The sequence below is a fragment of the Neoarius graeffei genome, chromosome 3 (genome assembly GCF_027579695.1).
Source record: "Neoarius graeffei isolate fNeoGra1 chromosome 3, fNeoGra1.pri, whole genome shotgun sequence".
NCBI lineage: Eukaryota > Metazoa > Chordata > Actinopteri > Siluriformes > Ariidae > Neoarius > Neoarius graeffei.
The window spans coordinates 23,569,940-23,594,348 of record NC_083571.1 but is presented as its reverse complement, the minus strand read 5'-3'; the positions used below and the strand labels follow the sequence as shown (position 1 = coordinate 23,594,348).

General features: G+C 41.1%; 1 protein-coding gene across 4 annotated transcripts in view; it reads right to left on the bottom strand.

Annotated features, from left to right (window-relative positions):
* Positions 1-1,762: 1,762 nt before the first annotated feature.
* The window catches only part of adgrl3.1 (adhesion G protein-coupled receptor L3.1), a 433,939-nt gene continuing 411,292 nt past the window's right edge, over positions 1,763-24,409 (bottom strand). For 2 of the 4 annotated variants that reach the window (XM_060916519.1, XM_060916523.1), the window contains 3 exons: positions 12,278-12,403; positions 5,721-5,738; positions 1,763-4,331 (listed from right to left, as the gene is read on the bottom strand). In XM_060916519.1, coding sequence (XP_060772502.1) covers positions 3,454-4,331; positions 5,721-5,738; positions 12,278-12,403 — 1,022 coding nt within the window. In that variant the 3' untranslated portion in view covers positions 1,763-3,453. The remainder of the gene's footprint in view (positions 4,332-5,720; positions 5,739-12,277; positions 12,404-24,409) is intronic. The other 2 variants (XM_060916521.1, XM_060916522.1) reach the window with 2 other exon arrangements.

Here is a 24,409-nt window from a genome sequence, read left to right as displayed (position 1 = left end):
CCTGAATCGGTCCCATTGTTACAGTTCACTGCACAACAATAAGGCATGATTTTTCTTTGGAAATTCCCGAACGCACGTCTGCACTCAAGCCGAACGACAATGCAAGTAAACGGATTTGGACTCAACTCAAGCGATTTGTTTGTCTTGAATGACATCACGAGCCGAGTGGTCATGAAAATTGCCGAACAGAAATTCGCCGCGGTCCGCGCTAACTTATTTTAATTACTACTTATTAACAATACTTCTTGGGACCAGAAGAAAATTACAGAGGGTTTTTTTTAACATATAAAGTTTCAAATGTGCATAAATTGAAAACTGTTGCCTATGACCTTGAAGAACTTTTAGTGCTGTTTCAGACAACTCTGAGTAGTAAGAACAGATTAATGAAGATAAATGACCCCTGATTTGGAAAGCTCATAAATAATAAACATTACAACAGCATAAAAAAGGTATGAGTGAGCCATGTTACTCTATAGGACCATAAGAACATAACGCTATATGCTGGTAATACCACAGCATTCTCAGTTCTGATTGGTCAGATGGTGTTGATTAATCCAGCTGTAATATGAATCATGGGTTTATATTAATGCACTAGTTCTGATATATTAGTGTTTATAACAGCTTACATAAGTTGTATGATGAACTCTCTACATAGTCTATAAAAACTGGTTAAAATAATAAACCAAACTGTTTAAAAGCATGTTGTTATTTAACAAAGAAAAAAACATAATTGCAGATATGGTGAATCTTTCTGTATGGAGATATTTATTTAACATTCCAGTATCAGATATTGTAAGAGTGAGTAAGTTTTCTACCATGGGAAGACCTCGAGACAGAGGGTTCAAAAAGTAGTTAACGGATTTGGATGAAATTTGGTGGAAAGGTGAGCCATGGGCCAAGGAACAATTTATTGGATTTCGATGCAAATCCGGATATGCTTGTGGATCCAGGATCCAGATATGTATCCAGTAATAAATTTTTTTTTGCCTTTATCCAGCCTAACTCAAAAAGTAGTGAATGGATTTTGATGAAATTTTGAAGAAAGATGGGCCATGGGCCAAGGAACAATTTATTGGATTTTGATGCAAATCTGGATATGTCTGTGGATCCAGATATGTATGAAGAGCCAGGATTTTTTGTGCCTGTTTCTCAAGTAACTCAAAAAGTAGTGCACATATTTTGATAAAATTTGGTGTACAGCTTTAATATTTTCCTAGGTTCAAGTGATTTGATTTTGATGTCAATAATATGTGGCTTGGTGGAGGTATGCTCTCTACCAAGTTTTTTTTGTTTTTGTTTTTTTTGTATTTGTAACTAATAGAAAAAATTAGCTGGTGGACAAATGGATTATATTTGCTAAAATGTAATTAATAAGAGAAACTATCCTTAAGCAGCATTACATGTAACTATTAATGTGTTGTTTATTAATAATAAAGAAAAATATGCACTCATTAGCAAATTGCCGTCACCGCGTGACACCAATGTATCATTGATTATTTTCTAATAATAATGTGCTCCCAAATATTTTATTTCTTACTTACCTTTTGTTATTAGTTTCTAGCTGGTGTTATGATCTATGGTTGAAATTCCCTTCTTTATATTTGGCAGTTGTCCATGATCTCTAAATATTATAACATGATATTTAATTCAAATTGAAATTCAAACTCACCACTGATTAAAAAAAAAATCTCCTAAATATCAATTCAATCATTTTATTTGTTGGCAAACAACTTTCACTGTTACAACAAATATTAGTTATGAGTTCATTCAATTTCGAATGCATATGAAAAGAATAAATAATAATTCCATAGATATCATATTAACAATATTGATGGTAATAATAATAATAATAATAATAATAATAATAATAATAATAATAATAAAAAGGTCTCAGTGCTGATTTGATTTTTAAAATCTCTCCTCTACCAAATGATCCAACAATTCAGATCTGATAAAGCACCTTGTGGGGATAAATACGCAGTCACTTTTCTCTGGGAAATAAAAGAAGTCGATGTGCAAGCTACAAGAAGTCAAGAAGGAGTAAACAGCCCGTTTCCATGTTGCTTTTATCTTCAGCAACATCAAATCTTAACAGCTTGGTCTTGCAGATATTCTGTGTAACTTACATGGATTCCAATCATTAGTATTTCTGGGGCCCAAACACAATAAGAAAGACCTGGAAGTTAAATAAATTCAACACTAGTAGATGTACTAGATGTGGGGTATCTGATGACCTCTTAACGTTTGTATATAATCATCATTTAAATCTGCAATAATTGGAACAGTTTGGAACAAGACACGTTCAACCTGCAGGTCTTAAATCCATCATTTCTTTCTTTCTGGCCAAAATTAACAATATGTTTTGTATTGAAATTAAAATCAGAGTGGACAATGCAGCAAAACAAGAAGACTGGTTACTGGAATAAGATAAATAAGGAGTGGGTATTTGCATGTCTTTGTGTGTGTGTGTGTGTGTGTGTGTGTGTGTGTGAGAGAGAGAGAGAGAAGGGGTTCTGGATGGTCGCTCCTAGTGGTAATTAGGGGTAATAGTGCAGAGGACCAGCACAGTTTTTTAATTGGTCTACTTCTACACAAACACGTACACGGGGGAAAAAAAGTAATATCAAAACTATGAGGTGCATGTGATATGTGATGCAAAGGGCTTCTGTACATTTTACATAGAAATCCTTTTTCTTTCGTTATTAATGTGTATTACTTCTCGATAACTGATATTACTGAAAAATAAAAGTAAGAAAAAAAGATGCGTCCTTAAAGTCTTAAGGATTAGATGCTTTGTTGTGATGTGATACTTGGTATACAACAGTAATCAGTGTTAAACAGGAAGGAAGGAATGTGTGCAGCAAAGGTGTGTCACCCGAAGTTTCGAGGAATTGTGGGTAGAGGATTATAGTTCGTAATGAGTTCAAGGTCCAAGTCGGTGTCTATCAACATGGATAATCATCTAAAATGGCAACTAGTTTGTCGCTATCGTTTTATTCACACAGGGACAATCCAGAGGATTTATGGCCAGATAGCAGTTGGGCAAAAGTTGTGTAGAGGGGAGAAGTGACAGCATAATAGATAACTTGTCTCACTGGAATACGTGGCTTCTGATGGACGCTGTGTCAATCAGTGCGTTCCTTCCCGGTCTGCTATTCAAAATGGCTAATGGTTTCACAAAAAAAAAAAAGAGCCTGTGTTTTGTACACCTGATACATCTGATAAACCACGCTGAATATTTTGGATTTGTTGGTACTAGTCCTAACTGAAAGCTACCCTACCTGGTCCTTTTTCCTAGCGTTAACTGACTGAGGGTTCCTGTCATTGGTTTTTGGGCAGCTATCTGCTATCAGTTTCTCTAGGGATCAATCAGTGCAGTAGGTAGTGGTTCCCGTGCCTTGTGCATTGCATCTCACACAAACACACACTCACAAGATGTGTGTGTGTATGCGCCTATAAGCTTGTGACCAAGTGCGAGGGGTCGTCCGGCTGCTCTTCGGGAGACGACTCGTCCTTTTCAGGCGGCGCAATGAATCCATCACTTCCTCCACGACCCATGTGGTAGTAGCTCTGCAGTTCCTGTATGTGATTGCGCGAGCCCAGATTAGGCATGCTCTTGTAGTAAACATCATCTGCATCTGCCATCACTCCTTTCCCATTGGCCAAATGCAGCTCGCACCCTTCCTCCTCCTCTTCCTCCTCCTCCTCATCATCTTCCTCATCTTCCTCTTCCTCCTCTTCTTCCTCCTCATCTTCATCCTCATCACGGATGCCGTTGATGTCGTTGGTACCATGTGGGTGGTCGGTTAGAGTCGGCATGCTGGTGTATAATGAGTCTCTGAGCACGTGAGGTGAGTGTGTCTCATTCTTCAGAAGAGGGAAAAAACTCTCGTTATTCTCCTGTGGAAGGCGCCGGTGGGTGGAGAACGTGTGTAATGGGGGAGGGCCGTCTGGAGGCGGAGGTCTTGGTGGGAGGAGAGGTGCCTGAGACTCCTCCCTGATGATCTCCAAGCTGAGGGCGGTACGTGCATTGTTTTCATCCTCTCTGGAGATTCCCAGGGCAACAGCAGCAGCATTCTCATCATCACGGGTGATGCCTGCTGTACTCGCTGGGCTGGGAACGGCTCCATTGGCGACGTGGTTGGCAAGCTTCGTGCTGGGGTGGTAGGTGGACGCGTAGTTGGCTGTCAGCTCCTTCAGGATCTTCTTCTCCAGTGTAGTTGGTGAGGATGAGCCATATGTGAGGTAGTCACTGTAGGTGTTGCCATGGTTGCCGTTGAGCGGGAGCGTATCCATGACACTGGCATCTCGCGCGTTGTTCAACATGCCCTCTGAAAAAATGGAGAAAATATTGACCAAAATTCAGTAATCATCGTAATTTTAAATAGACTTAATTCTGATTTGAAACTAGTCTATAGAACCTGTTATTAAAGCTACAGGATGTAAGTAGTATGCTACAGCAGTCTACAGTAGTATGCAGTTTGGAACACAGCCCGAGTATTTACGACTCGCAGAATTACAGTGAGGAGTATTATGCAAATAAAATTATGAAAGAACAGATGAAATGAAAACGCAAAACCTCTTGACAATAGTTTGTCTTTTAGCGACTGTCTACTGGTGACTGTGACTCCCTAATAAGTACCAGAACAAACAAGTCACCTAATGTTAACTAACTAACCTGGGCATGAGCTCTGGATGAAATGAAAAGTGTTTGACCTGCTACAATTTCACCTCAGACTGTGGGCTGAATGTAAGGGTGCTACATTCAAAACTTGTGAACATCTCCAGGGCTGTTGCATTACACACAGCAAGCCCTCGAACAGTATGCGCACTATATTCTGTACACGTGAAATTTTCCTCCTAATGAAACTGTCACAAATAAATTACACCTGCTGGTCAAGTATTAAATAAATATCGAATGGTATTATTTTATAGGCCACTCACGTTGCGATTTGCCCTAAAATTTCCCGTAGACACTGACAAGTCCCATACATGTCATGAAAACTGTCATTGTGAGCAAGTGTGAGAAGCATCAGTATAAAAGTTCACTTGTCCTTTACCTTCAAATCTGAGGAAATATATTATTAAATTCGATATTAAAGAAATCATTAATACAGAAAACCTTAACAACACTTCCAGTTAGTCACTACTCTTTAAGAGCTTAACAACTTCGACAGCAAGGATACATTGGTGGGTTATAATCTATCACTCTACAGTTTCCCACCAAATTAGAGAAAAAAAGAAATGGCAAAGCTCTATTAATCCCGAATCCGTTTCCTTTTATAGTGTAATATCCCTTTTTGCCACTGTTGTTTTTGTACAGTCGCACTTTTTTTGTGCCTAAAGTTAGGGCACGATATGATCTAAACTGGCGTATGACGTATGCACACAAATGTCACGCCAAATCTGAGCCGACACCCCTGAGACACTGACGCACCAACTTACAGACACAGCGAATTAGTATTACAAGATTGTCAGCATGACGCAGAGCAGCTCGGAAGCATCGTATTACCGTACCGAGTTTTTTAAAAAAATCTCCTCGCGAAAATCTTAAAAATCACATTTTGAATTTCAAAGAACTGTACACATTGTAGCTTTAATAGAGCATTTTCTCAATCTGTTATTAAGAGAAGAGAAAGGAAGAGAAGAGGACAGAAAAGAAGACAGGAGAGAGAACTGTGAGCTGATGATGTAACTAATGAAAAGAAAATGAGTCATACTTGAATCTCTGTAGGAGGCTGCAACATCAGCATGAACAGACAGAGAGAGAGAGAGAGAGAGGAAAGAGTGGGGGGAAAAAGACATGGTTACATAGAAAATGTTAATGGTATGCACACAGTGGACAAAATATATCGTTAAGACAAAGGGTAGGGCAGCGTTAACACATATTATAGGCAGCGTGTATAATAATAGCATTCATTCTTTCAAAAAAGGTTCTGTGAGGTTTTGGAGTTCAGTACAATCTGTATGTCTACTGAATAATATTCGAAGCCTTGTACGGAAGGTTTCTTTTTAAAGAATGTGCTGTTATTCAGTAAACATGCAACATTTCAGTCAGTAAAAAAGCACACATTTTGTAAATTTAAACAACACAACATTTCAGAGGATGACGTGTGTGTGTGTGTGTGTGTGCGCGCGTGTGTGTGTACATCCACACACTAGAAATTATGCTGTTCTTAGATTATTTCTTCTCATATCTAGAACGTTTGTATGCACGCTTATATTAACGGTGTTCTCGAGTAGATCCGTTAATGCTCTTATGATCACATTTCCTCTCTGGTTATAGTGCTGTCATCCAAATCAGATTGGCTTGAAATGGATGAAACTGTTACCTCAGAGTTTACATCCAACACTTGGTGTAACAGTCTTAATAAATGATCAGTTGGGATATAATCTTGAAACACTGAACACACGTCTCCTCCTTCATGTGGGTGTAATTTCATTACCTGTCTAACTTATGCAATAACGTTCCAGCTGCTTCTAAATACATGCACTCGCCTTTAAGGCAAATCTATTACTTAGGCTCGCCGTGTCCTTAACATTTTTATTAGTTGGATATTCGCATAGCGGAATTGGAGCGGGTTTTTTTATTATTATTATTTTAAATTATGTAATATAAGCTGTGTGACTTATCATTACATCTGCAATATCTGCTGAGGAATCCTGTAAACAGTACCTGCAAATTACTATCCTACCTAGTCTCACAGAGAGCTGCGCAGTAGATTCATAGCTGTAATAAAGAGAAATAAAATAAACAGGGGTGGCACGGTGGTGTGGTGGTTAGCGCTGTCGCCTCACAGCAAAAAGGTTCTGAGTTCGAGCCCAGCGGCCGGCGAGTGCCTTTCTGTGTGGAGTTTGCGTGTTGTCCGCGTGGGTTTCCTCCGGGTGCTCCGGTTTCCCCTACAGTCCAAAAACATGCAGGTAAGGCTAATTGGTGGCTCTAAATTGACTGTAGGTGTGAATGGTTGCTTGTCTATGGCTACGTTTACATTAGACCGTGTCTGTCTCGTTTTCTTCGCGGATGCACTCTCCGTTTACATTAAACCACCTGGAAAAGCCTGGAAACGGGAATCCGCCAGCGTCCACATATTCAATCTAGATCGTATCTGGTCCGGTGCTGTGTAAACATTGAGATACGCGGATACGCTGTGCTGAGCTCTAGCTGGCGTCCTCATTGGACAACGTCACTGTGACATCCACCTTCCTGATTCGCTGGCGTTGGTCATGTGACGCGACTGCTGAAAAACGGCGCGGACTTCCGCCTTGTATCACTTTTCATTAAAGAGTATAAAAGTATGAAAATACTGCAAATACTGATGCAAATACTGCCCATTGTGTAGTTATGATTGTCTTTAGGCTTGCCATCCTTCCACTTGCAAGTAGTAAGTGATATGCGCTGGGATCACACACACAGCGGCTCAGTCCCGAATCGTGGCTTGTGCACTTCACTCGCGCGCTGTGTGAGCTGCGCAGGGCCGGAGTGCGCACCCTCCAGAGGGCACTCGCTGTTCAGGGCGGAGTGATTTGGAGCGCAGGATGCCTGCGGAGCCGAGCGTATCCGCGTATTGGTGTTGCTGTGTGCACGGCTAACGGTTTTAGTGTAAACGCGAATCGTTTTAAGAACGTTAATCTGATGATCCGCTGATTCGACGTAATGTAAACGCAGCCTATGTGTCAGCCCTGTGATGACCTGGCGACTTGTCCAGGGTGTACCCCGCCTCTCGCCCATAGTCAGCTGGGATAGGCTCCAGCTTGCCCGCGACCCTGTAGAACAGGATAAAGCGGCTAGAGATAATGGATGGATGGATGGATGGATGGATGGATAAAATAACCAGATGTTTCATTTAACGTTATACAATTGTGTCTGGAAAAAAAATAGAAATGAAAAGCAAATATGTACAGATTTGGAATGCTAATAACTTTCCATTGAAATCACTAAAGGCTTGGTGTGGTTAGAACTGCACTGGAGTGGGAGGGGCTTCTCTTTAGCTTTCCCCACCAATGAGAATGTGTGACAAAGACCAAAACAAGTGAACGCTTGTGCATGAGGATTTATTTACTAGTGAGAAACAAAGACATGGTTTAAAAAAAGGGAATCTGCAAACTTGCAAACTTTGTTGGAGGAGGTTATGTTTTTGCCTCCATTTGTTTGTCTGTTCCCAACATAACTCAAAAAAGTAGTGAAAGGATTTTGATAAACGTTGGTGGAAAGGTGAGCCATGGGCGAAGGAACAATTGATTACATTTTGACGCAAATCTGGATATGATTCAGATATGTATGTGGATCCAGGAATTTTTGTCTTTTCCCAACGTAACCCAAAAAGTAGTGACCCAAAAAGTTTGATAAAATTTAGGAGTACCATGGGCCAAGGAACAATTGACTAGATTTTGATGCAAATTCAGATCCGTATATGGATCCAGGATGTTCGAATATGTGGCTTGGCAGAGATCTGCACTTTTCCAAGTGCCCTTCTAGTTTCACATGTAGCAATAGTATTGATTTACATAGTCATCTTTCTGTAACAGGCAGAAGGAGAGATATATGGCAAGCCATGACTGACTGTGGCTGTATAATTTGTGAACAAATTAAAAAGAAAACTTTTTATAAAATCATGCAGATACAGGTCAAGAGCTTCAGGTCATGTTCACGTCAAAGATCAAAATGGGGGAAAAAATGTGATCTCAGTGACTTTGGTCATGGCATGGTGCCAGATGGGCTGATTTGATTTCAGAAACTGCTGATCTTCTGCACTTTTTACACAGAATAGCCTCTAGAGTCTATGCAAAATGGTGTGGAAGCAAACAAACAAACAAAAAAACATCCATGAGATAGGTCAAAGGAGAATGGCCAGACTGGTTCAAGCTGGGCAGATGAGCTACAACAGTAGAAGACCACACTGGGCTCCACTCCTGTCAGCTAATAACAGGAAGAGCTGAAGATTGTAAAAGGGCCAGGTGATGTTTTTCCAAACTTCAACTGCCCAGGTTTGGTGAACCTGTGCCCAGTGCCTACTGTAACCTCATGTGGCCTTCTGCTGTTGGAGCCCATCCACCTCAAAGTTCAACATGTTGAGCATTCTCAGATGCTTTTCTTTTCATCAGGGTTGTAAAGAATGGTTATTGAGTTACAGTAGCCTCCCTGTCAGCTCTACCAATCTCACCAGTCTTTGAAATCTCAGGAGATCAGAAGATTCTGAAATACTGAACCCAACCTGTGTGGCACCAACAAACATTCCACATTTAAAGTCACCGAGATCACATTCCCCCCCCCATTCTGATGTTTGGTGTGAATTTTAGCTTCATGCATGGATAGTTGTATGAATGAGTACATGTTTCTACACACACACAACCCCGATTCCAAAAAAGTTGGGACAAAGTACAAATTGTAAATAAAAATGGAATGCAATGATGTGGAAGTTTCAAAATTCCATATTTTATTCAGAATAGAACATAGATGACATATCAAATGTTTAAACTGAGAAAATGTATCATTTAAAGAGAAAAATTAGGTGATTTTAAATTTCATGACAACAACACATCTCAAAAAAGTTGGGACAAGGCCATGTTTACCACTGTGAGACATCCCCTTTTCTCTTTACAACAGTCTGTAAACATCTGGGGACTGAGGAGACAAGTTGCTCAAGTTTATGGATAGGAATGTTAACCCATTCTTGTCTAATGTAGGATTCTAGTTGCTCAACTGTCTTGGGTCTTTTTTGTCGTATCTTCCGTTTTATGATGCGCCAAATGTTTTCTATGGGTGAAAGATCTGGACTGCAGGCTGGCCAGTTCAGTACCCGGACCCTTCTTCTACGCAGCCATGATGCTGTAAATGATGCAGTATGTGGTTTGGCATGGTCATGTTGGAAAATGCAAGGTCTTCCCTGAAAGAGACGTCGTCTGGATGGGAGCATATGTTGCTCTAGAACCTGAATATACCTTTCGGCATTGATGGTGTCTTTCCAGATGTGTAAGCTGCCCATACCACACGCACTAATGCAACCCCATACCATCAGAGATGCAGGCTTCTGAACTGAGCACTGATAACAACTTGGGTTGTCCTTCTCCTCTTTAGTCCGAATGACACGGCGTCCCTGATTTCCATAAAGAACTTCAAATTTTGATTCATCTGACCACAGAACAGTTTTCCACTTTGCCACAGTCCATTTTAAATGAGCCTTGGTCCAGAGAAGGCATCTGCGCTTCTGGATCATGTTTAGATACGGCTTCTTCTTTGAACTATAGAGTTTTAGCCGGCAACGGCGGATGGCACAGTGAATTGTGTTCACAGATAATGTTCTCTGGAAATATTCCTGAGCCCATTTTGTGATTTCCAATACAGAAGCATGCCTGTATGTGATGCAGTGCCATCTAAGGGCCCGAAGATCACGGGCACCCAGTATGGTTTTCCGGCCTTGACCCTTACGCACAGAGATTCTTCCAGATTCTCTGAATCTTTTGATGATATTATGCACTGTAGATGATGATATGTTCAAACTCTTTGCAATTTTACACTGTCGAACTCCTTTCTGATATTGCTCCACTATTTGTCGGTGCAGAATAGACCCCTTCGCAGTAAACGTCATTCATACGTAAGAGGAAATTGCGTGCGCAGCCTGGACCCAAAAAAGACTCAGCGACGGTAGAGACGAGAAGAAATATTTGGAAGAAATGCCTAGTTGTTATGTTGTCGGGTGTCAGAATCGTAGCAGTGATGGGGTTAAAATGTACAGAATTCCAGCAGGATCTCACCCATTCCAAAAAAATCGCCGACATCTATGGCTACAAGCCATCAAACGTGTAGACTAGGATGAAAGCACCATCAAAAATGCGCGGGTTTGCAGCGCCCACTTCATCACAGGTAAGATCAGGCTATTTATTAAATCTTTCTTTTTTATTCTTTCTAGTCTTAGTTTATTGATGTAGCAAAATACTTTGGTAACGTTTGTCTGATTAGCTGGGTCATAGTTACACAATGTAATGAATATTGTTAGCATGTTAACTTAGCTTTGCATGCAATTTTGTTTGTAGGAGAGGTCTCGCTTGACTCAAGCAGTCCAGATTTTGTGCCATCATTATTTGTGTATGCCGAAAATCACAACTTTAAAGCAAGGATGGAAAAGTAAAATTGTGTGCCCTCACTCTAAATGCCAACTTACTTTGACTGCTCTAACCTAGCTCCCGCCCCGTTCAGTTTCATTTCTGGTCTCTGCCTCTCGCTTTTTACGCAGCTCTGATTTCTCTTAGCTGCACTCTTTACACTATCATTCCTTTCATGCCATTACCTCCTGCAAATTGCTGTTTAGTGTTGGTATTTACTGTTGTAGCTAAAGCCACATTGCCATCACATCACTGGCATAATTTGATTAAAACAAAATGAATATGAATGTCCCATTGTTAATCAAGTTGTAGTCTCGCTGTAACCAGAATGTTGATGGCAGGCTACTTTTGTAAATAGTTTTTTTTTTTTGAGTTTGACATTTTTTGTAAATAGTATGACTGCCTTCAGGTATCAGAGGAAAATGAGGAGGGAACTTACTAACATCGTCCGTCCACTCTTTAATTAAATACGGATCCGGTAGGCGATGTCCACTTGTTAGAGTTAACTTATTTATGTAGCATTCTCGATCTTGTAACGACAACTGTTTTGCATAATCTGACAGCTCATAATGCCGGTCTATGGGCAGCGCCATTGTTTCTGAGTCCAGGCTGCGCGCGCATCCTGGCAACGGTCGGTTTGTTTACAAACATGCGAAGGGGTGTATTAGGGGGATTGGTGATCCTCTTCCCATCTTTACTTCTGAGAGCCGCTGCCACTCCAAGATGCTCTTTTTATACCCAGTCATGTTAATGACCTATTGCCAATTGACCTAATGAGTTGCAATTTGGTCCTCCAGCTGTTCCTTTTTTGTACCTTTAACTTTTCCAGCCTCTTATTGCCCCTGTCCCAACTTTTTTGAGATGTGTTGCTGTCATGAAATTTCAAATGAGCCAATATTTGGCATGAAATTTCAAAATGTCTCACTTTCGACATTTGATATGTTATCTATGTTCTATTGTGAATACAATATCAGTTTTTGAGATTTGTAAATTATTGCATTCCGTTTTTATTTACAATTTGTACTTTGTCCCAACTTTTTTGGAATCGGGGTTGTATATGCCACTTAGGAGCTACTACTATTATTATACTGATTAATTGTGATACGAGTAAGCAGCATAATTTCAAGTATGTGTACACATACTGATTTTTGAGTGTGTGTGTGTGTGCTCATCAAACCTTGTGTGTTGAACATGTTTGCAGAGGGGTTATTGTACACTGCAGATTCTCCCAGCAATGTGTTATAAGGGTTAGTGCCATGAGGACGCAACAAGGCGTTAGAGATGAGATGGTTAGCCATGGTACCTACAATCCATACAGACAGAGACAGAGAGAGAAAGAAGGAGAGACAGATGGCCAAAGAACATTTAAAAGAAGTGAAAAGAACACAACAGACATAAACAGAGAAAAGACACAACAGTTAGAATGATGCAGACAGCAGGACAATAAATCTGCATTCAAATCTGTGCAGCTAAGCCATGTCACCATTTAATAGTGTATCTGCTCAAGTGAAATTTGTTAAATGATCCTTTCGATGAGAGACGATTGGATCAATGTGACCGCAGACTTCAAGAGCAGAACTGCTCAAATGTCTTTGCAATCTCGTGTCATAGAATTCATACTTAAATATACAGGGGTGGGTTTCCCGAAAGCCTTTTAAGGCCAAGAGAGTCTTAAATTACCTCTTAAGATACATTGTTAAGCTCACATAGTTTTCCCGAGCAACATCATAGCCAAAGTAGTCCTTTAGTTTGCTTGGAATTTATGAGAGACCCAGACCACTCGTTCACAACAAAGAGCAACTCGCTCGCTGCCGAATACACAGAATGCACATGTGCTTCTGAGGGACTCTCACAGTCACCGGGGGAAACTGGTGTTGAATCTGCTGCTGGTGTTCAATTTTTTTTCTTGTACATTGCAAAGACAGAGTTAATTATTAAATAAATATACGCAACATACTATGAATATATTTCAATATGTTATGGAATTACGTATGGACATCAGAATGTCACACTGATATCACCACATTTTTAATAAAATTTAACTCCATTAGGCAAGTGATTATTGAATTTAGTGTCATAAATGAGACATTTCTGCACCTGTAACATTGCATGTATGTGTGTGGTGTGTGTGCGCACATAATCCGGACTGTATGTTTGGGTAACAGTGAAATGAGCGGGTATGGGGAACACATTCACTGAACTAGACAGGGACACTCTAACGAGTGCAAACCCCGCCTTTTCCCTATTAAAATACATTGGGCGAAAATTTCGAAGTTCTGCCATGACCTTGACCTTTGACCTCCAAAATTTAATGGTTTCCTTCCTGGGTGATTGGCAACACATGTACAAAATTTGGTCCAAATCGATCCATTGGTTCTTGAGATATCTTGCAGACACACAGACAGACAGACAGACAGATACACACACACACAGACTGACGCAGGTGAAAATAATAACCCCTCCGACTACTGTCGGCGGGGTTAATTATTTAGTTTATTATTTGCTCATTCTTTCGTGTGAACGTTTATTCATTTAATTAAAAAAACACGCTTGGAATAAAAAATATTGCCCAAAAATGTTAAATAGTTTCAATTATTAATTACCACATTATATATGTAATGCTTAATGACGATACAATATATTAACATATTTTAAACACTATATTTCATTGTTTTTTGGTAAAAAAAAAAAACGAACGCCATGTGACCTCATCGACTGGACTTAGCAGCTACTAATGCCTATATCGGGGACGTGCATTGCAAAGAAGCTTTTCGTCCTGTTGCTTTTTAGACTCCTGGTGAGTGAGTTCGGGAAAACAACATTTGTTGCTGAAGAGAGTCTCTCAACTCTCTCTTTAGCCCTAAAGGGCAACGTTATTGGGAAACCTACCCCAGTACTGTGCACATGTACAGTCTTAGGTACAGTGGGGCAAAAAAGTATTTAGTCAGCCACCAATTGTGCAAGTTCTCCCACTTAAAAAGATGAGAGAGGCCTGTAATTTTCATCATAGGTATACCTCAACTATGAGAGACAGAATGGGGGGAAAGAATCCAGGAAATCACATTGTAGGATTTTTAATGAATTAATTGGTAAATTCCTCGGTAAAATAAGTATTTGGTCACCTACAAACAAGCAAGATTTCTGGCTCTCACAGACCTGTAACTTCTTCTTTAAGAGGCTCCTCTGTCCTCCACTCGTTACCTGTATTAATGGCACCTGTTTGAACTCGTTATCAGTATAAAAGACACCTGTCCACAACCTCAAACAGTCACACTCCAAACTCCACTATGGCCAAGACCAAAGAGCTGTCAAAGGACACCAGAAACAAAATTGTAGCCCTGCACCAGCCTGGGAAGACTGAATCTGCAATAGGTAAGCAGCTTGGTGTGAAGAAATCAACTGTGGGAGCAATTATTAGAAAATGGAAGACATACAAGACCACTGATGATCTCCCTCGATCTGGGGCTCCACGCAAGATCTCACCCCTTGGGGTCAAAATGATCACAAGAACGGTGAGCAAAAATCCCAGAACCACATGGGGGGACCTAGTGAATGACCTGCAGAGAGCTGGGACCAAAGTAACAAAGGCTACCATCAGTAACACACTACGCTGCCAGGGACTCAAATCCTGCAGTGCCAGACGTGTCCCCCTGCTTAAGCCAGTACATGTCCAGGGCCATCTGAAGTTTGCTAGAGAGCATTTGGATGATCCAGAAGAGGATTGGGAGAATGTCATATGGTCAGATGAAACCAAAATAGAACTTTTTGGTAAAAACTCAACTTGTCGTATTTGGAGGAGAAAGAATGCTGAGTTGCGTCCAAAGAACACCATACCTACTGTGAAGCATGGGGGTGGAAACATCATGCTTTGGGGCTGTTTTCCTGCAAAGGGACCAGGACGACTGATCCGTGTAAAGGAAAGAATGAATGGGGCCATGTATCGTGAGATTTTGAGTGAAAACCTCTTTCCATCAGCAAAGGCATTGAAGATGAAACGTGGCTGGGTCTTTCAGCATGACAATGATCCCAAACACACCGCCCGGGCAACGAAGGAGTGGCTTCGTAAGAAGCATTTCAAGGTCCTGGAGTGGCCTAGCCAGTCTCCAGATCTCAACCCCATAGAAAATCTTTGGAGGGAGTTGAAAGTCCGTGTTGCCCAGCGACAGCCCCAAAACATCACTGCTCTAGAGGAGATCTGCATGGAGGAATGGGCCAAAATACCAGCAACAGTGTGTGAAAACCTTGTGAAGACTTACAGAAAACGTTTGACCTCTGTCATTGCCAACAAAGGGTATATAACAAAGTATTGAGATGAACTTTTGTTATTGACCAAATACTTATTTTCCACCATAATTTGCAAATAAATTCTTTAAAAATCAGACAATGTGATTTTCTGGATTTTTTTTTTCTCATTTTGTCTCTCATAGTTGAGGTATACCTATGATGAAAATTACAGGCCTCTCTCATCTTTTTAAGTGGGAGAACTTGCACAATTGGTGACTGACTAAATACTTTTTTGCCCCACTATACATGTAAAGAAATGCTGTAGACCAAAAATGGCTTAAAAATAATTAAATTAAATGCTTCAAGATTTAAAAAAACACTATAAACAGTGGGCGGCACGGTGGTGTAGTGGTTAGCACTGTTGCCTCACAGCAAGAAGGTCCTGGGTTCGAGCCCCGGGGCCGGCGAGGGCCTTTCTGTGTGGAGTTTGCATGTTCTCCCCGTGTCCGCGTGGGTTTCCTCCGGGTGCTCCGGTTTCCCCCACAGTCCAAAGACATGCAGGTTAGGTTAACTGGTGACTCTAAATTGACCGTAGGTGTGAGTGTGAATGGTTGTCTGTGTCTATGTGTCGGCCCTGTGATGACCTGGCGACTTGTCCAGGGTGTACCCCGCCTTTCGCCCATAGTCAGCTGGGATAGGCTCCAGCTTGCCTGCGACCCTGTAGAAGGATAAAGCGGCTAGAGATAATGAGATGAGATGAGACTATAAACAGTAAATCAGTAAGCCATAATAAATGAAACAGTCAATATTTGGTGTGAGACGACCCTTTGCTTAAAAAAAAAAAAAAAAAATTGTAGCCTCAGGTACAATGAGTGCAGTTTTATGCGGAAATGAGCTGTAGGTTTTACTGAGCGTCTTCCAGAACCAGCCACAGTTCTTCTGGACACTTTGACTGTCACACTCGCTTCTTCATTTTGCACCAAAACCCAGTAGCCTTCATACAAACATTTTTTCCCCTGTAACATTTAATTTTGTGCTGGAAAATGAACGTTTGGAACTCTAAAACATTTTTGTACTGACTCGATAATGTAGAAGTCATAAAATAGAAATCTATAACAAAGTTTGTCTGAAAAAAAAATAGGGGGCCTAAGACTTTTGCACAGTACTGTGTATATGCCATGTTCATATCAAAATTTATGAAGGTATTTCATCCATATATGAAACATAATCACTTCACTTCCACCTAGCAAGCTAGAGCTAGCAAGTCAGCTAGTTAGGAGTCTAGCTTGTACGCTTGTAAAAAGGGCACACTGAAAGCCAATTAAAATATGCACCTGCATACTAATAATACATGACGAAGAGATAATTTTGCCCTTTTAGTGTGAATAAGTCCACTCTTATTCCTAGTGATGTCCTTTGTGGAGCTTTGAGAGAAGTGTTCTTTACTGCACTGGATATCATGAATCTTGTACTGTATAGCTTTAGTGATCCGTGACATTTATCTCAGTGTCTTGTTCACAAACACTGCCTGAAGCTGCTGTTTTAGGTTGTTGAGGTACTAAGTGCTTGTAGACAAATTATTCAGAAGCATGTCTACACTGATATTTGTGCCTTCTATAGCTCTGTGTCTGTATTACTATTTGCTTTCACTAGCTTTCACATGTCCTTTCTTGAGACAATTGAGTACTACTGAGCATGGGTACTATCATTCATTCATATTCAGTAACAATTCTTCCTGGTCAGAGTCACAGTGACTATAGAGCCTACCCCAGGAGCACTGAGCATGGGGTAGAAATACACCAGGGATGGGAGGTCAGTCCATTGCAGGGCACCATTCACACATTCATTCACGCAGTAGAGTCAACATGTTTTTGTGAGGGGATACACAGACCACTTAGGATTGAACCAAGGATCCTAGAGCTGTGAAGTGGCAATGCTATCTGCTGCACCACTGGGACCAGGACCTCAATCTAAAGCACTGAATTTGAAGAGGTACAGTGTCTCATGCTTGTACTCCCAAAAGATAGAGAAGAGGTTTGTGATTTCCATCAGCATCTCAGAATTGCCTTACTATCGCCTTAATATGGGTGGCATGGTGCAGTGATTAGTACTGTAGCCTCACAGCAAGAAGGTTCTGGGTTTGAGCCTCATGGCTGACGGGGGCTTTTCTGTGTGGAGTTTGCATGTTGTCCCCATGTCTGTGTGGGTTTCCTCCGGATGCTCCGGTTTCCCCCACCGTCCAAAGACATGCGGTTAATTTAACTGCCTACTCTAAATTGTCCGCAGGTGTGAATGTGTGTGAATGGTCGGATGGGAACTGCTCTACATCCTCGACGTCCACCCTAGGTAGCTCTCCTGAGCTAGCTAACAAATCTGCAGTAAACAGTCAACTACAGCCTTGCTTAATTGGACTGCATGTAGTTGACATACTAGAACACGAAGAAGACCTTAATATCACTAGCCAGGTTGGTCTCTACACCAAATGTTTGGGCTTTGATTTTTCTCAGCTACATGGGGGATCAATTCCCCTAACTGACTGAGCTTGCCACGAAAGCTTCCCGATCACATCTGATACTCCTTTTCGACCAACAGGGAATGGGTTCCATTCTGATTTGTGCCAAAAAATTTTGAACTGTTCGGAGAATTTCCACCAAAAATAAATTGGTTTGGGGACCTGAAAAGTTGGTTCCTTGCTGGAACCAAAATATAGTTGTTTTCCTGTGCGCACTGTGACATCAGTGGGCATCATTAGTTTGGAGAGGAAGTGGAGCGCAGCAATAGAGAACGCAACAGAAAAGGATAAATCTTCAGAAAAAATGGACCGAAAACAAATATCTGCAATAACAGAACAAAAGTTCACAGGTAATCAATGTACACCGCCATCTTGCTACTACGGTTTACTCCTGTTGTGAATTGTTCAACACCCTCCGTTCATAATGCATACTTGATTACAATGGTTCCGCTCAAAACTGGTGAAAACTTGGGCCGATTCGCTAGCTGGCACCAAGATTTAAAGAATTCTGAATGGAACCAGTTCAACCAGTTCAACCGTTTCCTGTTGGTCAAAAAGGAGTACAAGTGTTCATTTTGCCCAGGTCTGGTTCAAACTTCCATCAGCATCAGTCTTTGACAAATCATACATTGTTGTGTGTGACAACAAAATTTTGGACCTTCTGTAGCATGTTGTGCAGGCACGTGTCATGCTCCTCTTGTGCTGTTCCCTAGATACATATTGTCCATGTAGCATGAACAACACCAAATCAGTCAAAAAGAGTGTCATCAGGCAGTGTAGAGAGCTCTTTTCTCTAGTGCAAAATGGCAGTGAATTGAGATACTGACATTGATTATTTTTTTTACATTAACCATAAATGTAATATGATCCTGTTTTTAAACATGAGTCTACAGGTTTTACTTGTTTTTCATTCATCTGGTTAATTACTAAAATGAACTAAAATGTGTTGCATTAGAGCCCAAACATCAGAATCAACAAATACCAGTATAATATTCTTCTTTTGGCTGTTCCCGTTTGGGGTCGCCACAGTGGATCTGTTCCACATATTTGATTTGGCATAATTTATACCAGATGCCCTTCCTGACGCAACCCTCCCCAATGTATCCAGGCTTGGGACCAGCACTAAGTATGCACTGGCTTGTGCAACCCCATGTCTTTAAACTGTGGGGGAAACCAGAGCACCCAGAGGGGACCCACACAGACACGGGAAGAGCATACAAACTCCACACAGAAAGGCTCCCATTGGCCATGGGGTTCAAACCTGGAATCTTCTTGTTGAGAGGCAACAAAGCTAACCACTGCACCACCAAACACATACAACTGTAATAGACAGATAAACTGAGGCTACATCCACACGGCAACGAGATTTTTTTTTTAAAAATATCGCGTCCACATGGGCAACGGATCAGTAAAATATCAGGTACATATGGCAACGCAACGCTTGCTGAAAATGATGCAATACACATGCCACACCTCTACGTGCGCTGTAAGACGGTCCCATCGGAGACACCAGAACAATAGAAGAAGTAGGACGCATGCGCATAAACCCCTTCTTCTGTAGCATCAGCCACATAAAGTTTTGATTATTAATCAGTAGCGTAAAATAGTATCTATTGTCTAAGACACTTATTTATATTTCATATTAAAACGTCTATGTAAATTAATACATAGAAAGCCTGGCCAGGTGCTGAACGTTCTTCTGCCTTCACTTTAAGAGAAATTCAGGGCGAGCATGAGCCTAGGTTCTTCCCTGTCACTCACCCTGTCACTGTCACACGCACACACCTTCTCACTCCCTAGCCTATGGATATAGTCCCTTTAAATCACGTGCTCGTTTTTTGAATGGAGACGCAGAAAGAGGAATGAACTGGGGTAGATGGAAGCAGATACGCCAACATTCTGATATCCTCCAGAATTCTTTAATGGTCCGGAATAAATTGAATGCTACATGTTGATGGATTACTTTGTTCTTCTACGCCCTTTTTGAGGAATGTATTGTCGGACTTAAACCAATATCTGAAGAGGTGAAATCGCTCCTTTTTTTTCCCTATTTTTGCTGGCGGGATTGTTTTTGTTTTTGGAAAGCGCACGGGCGGTGCACGGTTTGGTACTGCTTCCACAGTGTTTGGACTAAAGACTCTGCCCTAAGGGCTATTCTCTCACTCTCTCACTCTCTCTCACTTTGCACCATTACACAATAAATATTCACAGTGAAAATATTTTGTAAGCGTGTTTCATGAACCAAGTTATAGGATTTGTTGACAACTCGCATCGAGTTCGTTACACTTCTACCCGGCGTGAAGCACTGACAGTCATGTGGTTGCGACGTCATCGTAAACAAATCCGTTGTACTCATCCAGACGACTTCGCAATGGCACCGTTGCCAGATTTTTCCACTCTGGAACCCGTTCTCAAAAGATTTCGTTTTGGGGTACCCAAAACGCCGGTGCCGTGTGGACGCCAGGCCGAAACGATAAACAATTTTATCAGATTCACCAGAATCCGTTGCCATGTGGACAGGGCCTGAGTGACTACATTTTCTGCTACTTTATCTAGGATTAAAATTACACAAAAGAAAGATAGAAATTAATTGCTTCCCTATGTCCTGATTAATCTCATAAAAGGATGTAGTACTTCCTCTTTATGTCATATTATGTTTCTGACTGGCTGCTGATGGTGAAATAAGCCATTCTCTTTGATATATGATCACTTTACACACCACTAGGGCTATAGCACTCAAGTCTGGTCTTGAAACTTTTTTTGTATTAACTTAGATTTATTGGCATTTATTCTTGAGCCTGTCTCAGACCTGGGCATCTCATCTCATTATCTCTAGCCGCTTTATCCTGTTCTACAGGGTCGCAGGCAAGCTGGAGCCTATCCCAGCTGACTACGGGCGAAAGGCGGGGTACACCCTGGACAAGTCGCCAGGTCATCACAGGGCTGACACATAGACACAGACAACCATTCACACCTACGGTCAATTTAAAGTCACCAGTTAACCTAACCTACATGTCTTTGGACTGTGGGGGAAACCGGAGCACCCGGAGGAAACCCACGCGGACACGGGGAGAACATGCAAACTCTGCACAGAAAGGCCCTCGCCGGCCACGGGGCTCGAACCCGGACCTTCTTGCTGTGAAGCGACAGCGCTAACCACTACACCACCATGCCGACCTGGGCATTAGTCTCATTAAATATAGCCTTGGTCTTGACTGAGAGTTTGTATAAATAATGGTTGTGTTGTTTGTTTCTTTCCTATGCACAAGGTTTACAAGAAGTATTACAAAGTGGGTGGCACAGTGGTAGCCAAGAAGGTTCTGGGTTCGAACCTCATGGCCAAATGGGATCTTTCTGTGCAGAGTTTGCATGTTCTCCCCATGCCATGGTTTTCTATCCTGTGATAGATTGGTGACCTGCACAGGGTGTACCCTACCTCTTGCCTGAACTCAGCTCGGATTGGCTCTAGTTCAACAAATAAGTGGTGTAGAAAGATTACTCCCCAATTCCTCCTTGTATAAAACATCAGCCAATGCATGAAGGAAGCCAACTCGTTGAAGCAAAGGTCTGGCCTTGAAAAGAATTTGACAGATGTTTGGCTTGGTCTTGCTTTCATTTGGACTCAATCTTGACTTGACCTCAACCCTATTAAGATTTGGTCTTGACTCCATCTCGGCTAGTCCTGATCTTGGAATTGACAATGGCAGTCTTGTACCTTAAGTGTCTGTGGTGATAGTTTTAAACTAACTACTCTCAAGATATGATTTAGGACTGACCTTCCATCCTGACTTTTGGTGGAAGTCACATTCTGCTGGTTCAACTGGTCCCTCTTTTTAATATTTTACTGTTTCAGGATTCAACAGAATCACCTGATGATGGCAGGTTCCTCTTTGTGATTGTACTGGTATTAGCTTAATTGTATAAGACAGCTGAATGACCACTAAACCACTGCAAACTTTCCTGAAGTTCTTTATAGTGCTTCCGTTAATGCAACTGAGCCATGCAACCAGCTCTCGACTTATAAGTACTCAGTAAAGCTTTCTGAAACTAGACACATTTTAAATTTTTTCCTTTTTCAGAAAGAGGCTTATAACACCCACTACTTTTACAGTGGTGCTTGAAAGTTTGTGAACCCTTTGGAATTTTCTATATTTCTGCATAAATATGACCTAAAACATCATCAGATTTTCACACAAGTCCTAAAAGTAGATAAAGAGAACCCAGTTAAACAAACGAGACAAAAATATGATACTTGGTCATTTATTTATTGAGGACAATGATCCAATATTACATATCTGTGATTGGCAAAAGTATGTGAACCTTTGCTTTCAGTATCTGGTGTGACCCCCTTGTGCAGCAATAATTGCAACTAAACGTTTCCGGTAACTGTTGATCGGTCCTGCACACCGGCTTGGAGGAATTTTAGCCCATTCCTCCATACAGAACAGCTTCAACTCTGGGATGTTGGTAGGTTTCCTCACATGAACTGCTCGCTTCAGGTCCTTCCACAACATTTCGATTGGATTAAGGTCAGGACTTTGACTTGTCCATTCCAACACATTAACTTTATTCTTCTTTAACCATTCTTTGGTAGAGCGACTTGTGTGCTTAGGGTCATTGTCTTGCTGCATGACCCACCTTCTCTTGAGATTCAGTTCCTGGACAGATGTCCTGACATTTTCCTTTAGAATTAGCTGGTATAATTCAGAATTCATTGTTCCGTCAATGATGGCAAGCCGTCCTGGCCCAGATGCAGCAAAACAGGCCCAAACCATGATACTACCACCACCATGTTTCACAGATAGGATAAGGTTCTTATGCTGGAATGCAGTGTTTTCCTTTCTCCAAACATAATGCTTCTCATTTAAACCAAAAATATCTATTTTGGTCTCATCTGTCCACAAAACATTTTTCCAATAGCCTTCTGGCTTGTCCACGTGATCTTTAGCAAACTGAAGACGAGCAGCAATGTTCTTTTTGGAGAGCAGTGACTTTCTCCTTGCGACCCTGCCATGCACACCATTGTTGTTCAGTGTTCTCCTGATGGTGGACTCAGGAACATTAACATTAGCCAATGAGAGGCCTTCAGTTGCTTAGAAGTTACCCTGGGGTCCTTTGTGACCTCGAGACTATTACACGCCTTGCTCTTGGAGTGACCTTTGTTGGTCAACCACTCCTGGGGAGGGTTACAATGGTCGTGAATTCCCTCCATTTGTACACAATCTGTCTGACTGTGGATTGGTGGAGTCCAAACTCTTTAGAGATGGTTTTGTAATCTTTTCCAGCCTGATGAGCATCAAGAATGCTTTTTCTGAGGTCCTCAGAAAGCTCCTTTGTTCGTGCCATGATACACTTCCACAAACATGTTGTGAAGATCAGACTTTGATAGATCCCTGTTCTTTAAATAAAACAGGGTGCCCACTCACACCTGATTGTCATCCCATTGATTGAAAACACCTGACTCTAATTTCACCTTCAAATTAACTGCTAATCCTAGAGGTTCACATACTTTTGCCACTCACAGATATGTAATATTGGATCATTTTCCTCAATAAATAAATGACCACGTATAATATTTTTTGTCTCATTTGTTTAACTGGGTTCTCTTTATCTACTTTTAGGACTTGTGTGAAAATCTGATGATGTTTTTGGTCATATTTATGCAGAAATATAGAAAATTCTAAAGGGTTCACAGACTGTCAAGCACCAATGTACAGGTTGTTGAACATTCTGTGGAAGAGGTCTCTTTTTCTTCAGGTGTTGAACACCTCATTTGGAATAGTATTTCATAATATCAATTATACTACTTGGGTGTGCATAGTAATCAATCACAGTGATTTAACAGAAAGGGCAACAGTTTCTATAGTTGGCACTAGCAGTTGTTACGTGGGGAAATAATGTGGAATTTATGCCATGTTTTACTTTCTAACTTTGCTTAAGTCAGTTTAATAAGTTTTCCATTATTTTGCTGCTGCATTGCTCTTGAACTCCCTGTCCACTGAGCAGTCTCCCTTCACGGTTGCAATTAAATCACTACACAAACTACTGTGCTGTCATTTCCCATCTTCTAATTGCCTAGCCATGCTTGTCGCTTTCTCCAAATGTGTTCTGATATAAACTGCTACTAGCTGGGTCTTGTATGAGCTTGTTACGTAGCATTTCATAATTACAGTGCTCTCCAAGCGAATAGAGAGCAGTCACAAATTAATCCACATTGTCATTTTTTTTAATCCGTGCTGAAACTGTAAGTCAATTCTTGAGAACAAAGAAAGACATTTTTGACTATTTCTATGCCTTTGTTCAGAAGTGAAATTCAAACCACTCAACACATTGTCAGCATCTTCTCCCATGCTGTAAATAAGAGGGTTTAACTGGTAACCTTTTATGGACACATGCAGGTTTCGGGCTTGAAGGAAACATTCAATTAATCACATCCATCTGGGATATTAATGAGATTTGGCAAAATCAAACGGTTCCAGCAGGGGGATGCAGTGTGTAGCAGTTGGTCCTGGTGTATTCATATTAGTGTTGTCCGGATGCACAAGCATATTGGTGAAGATGTATTATGCTCAA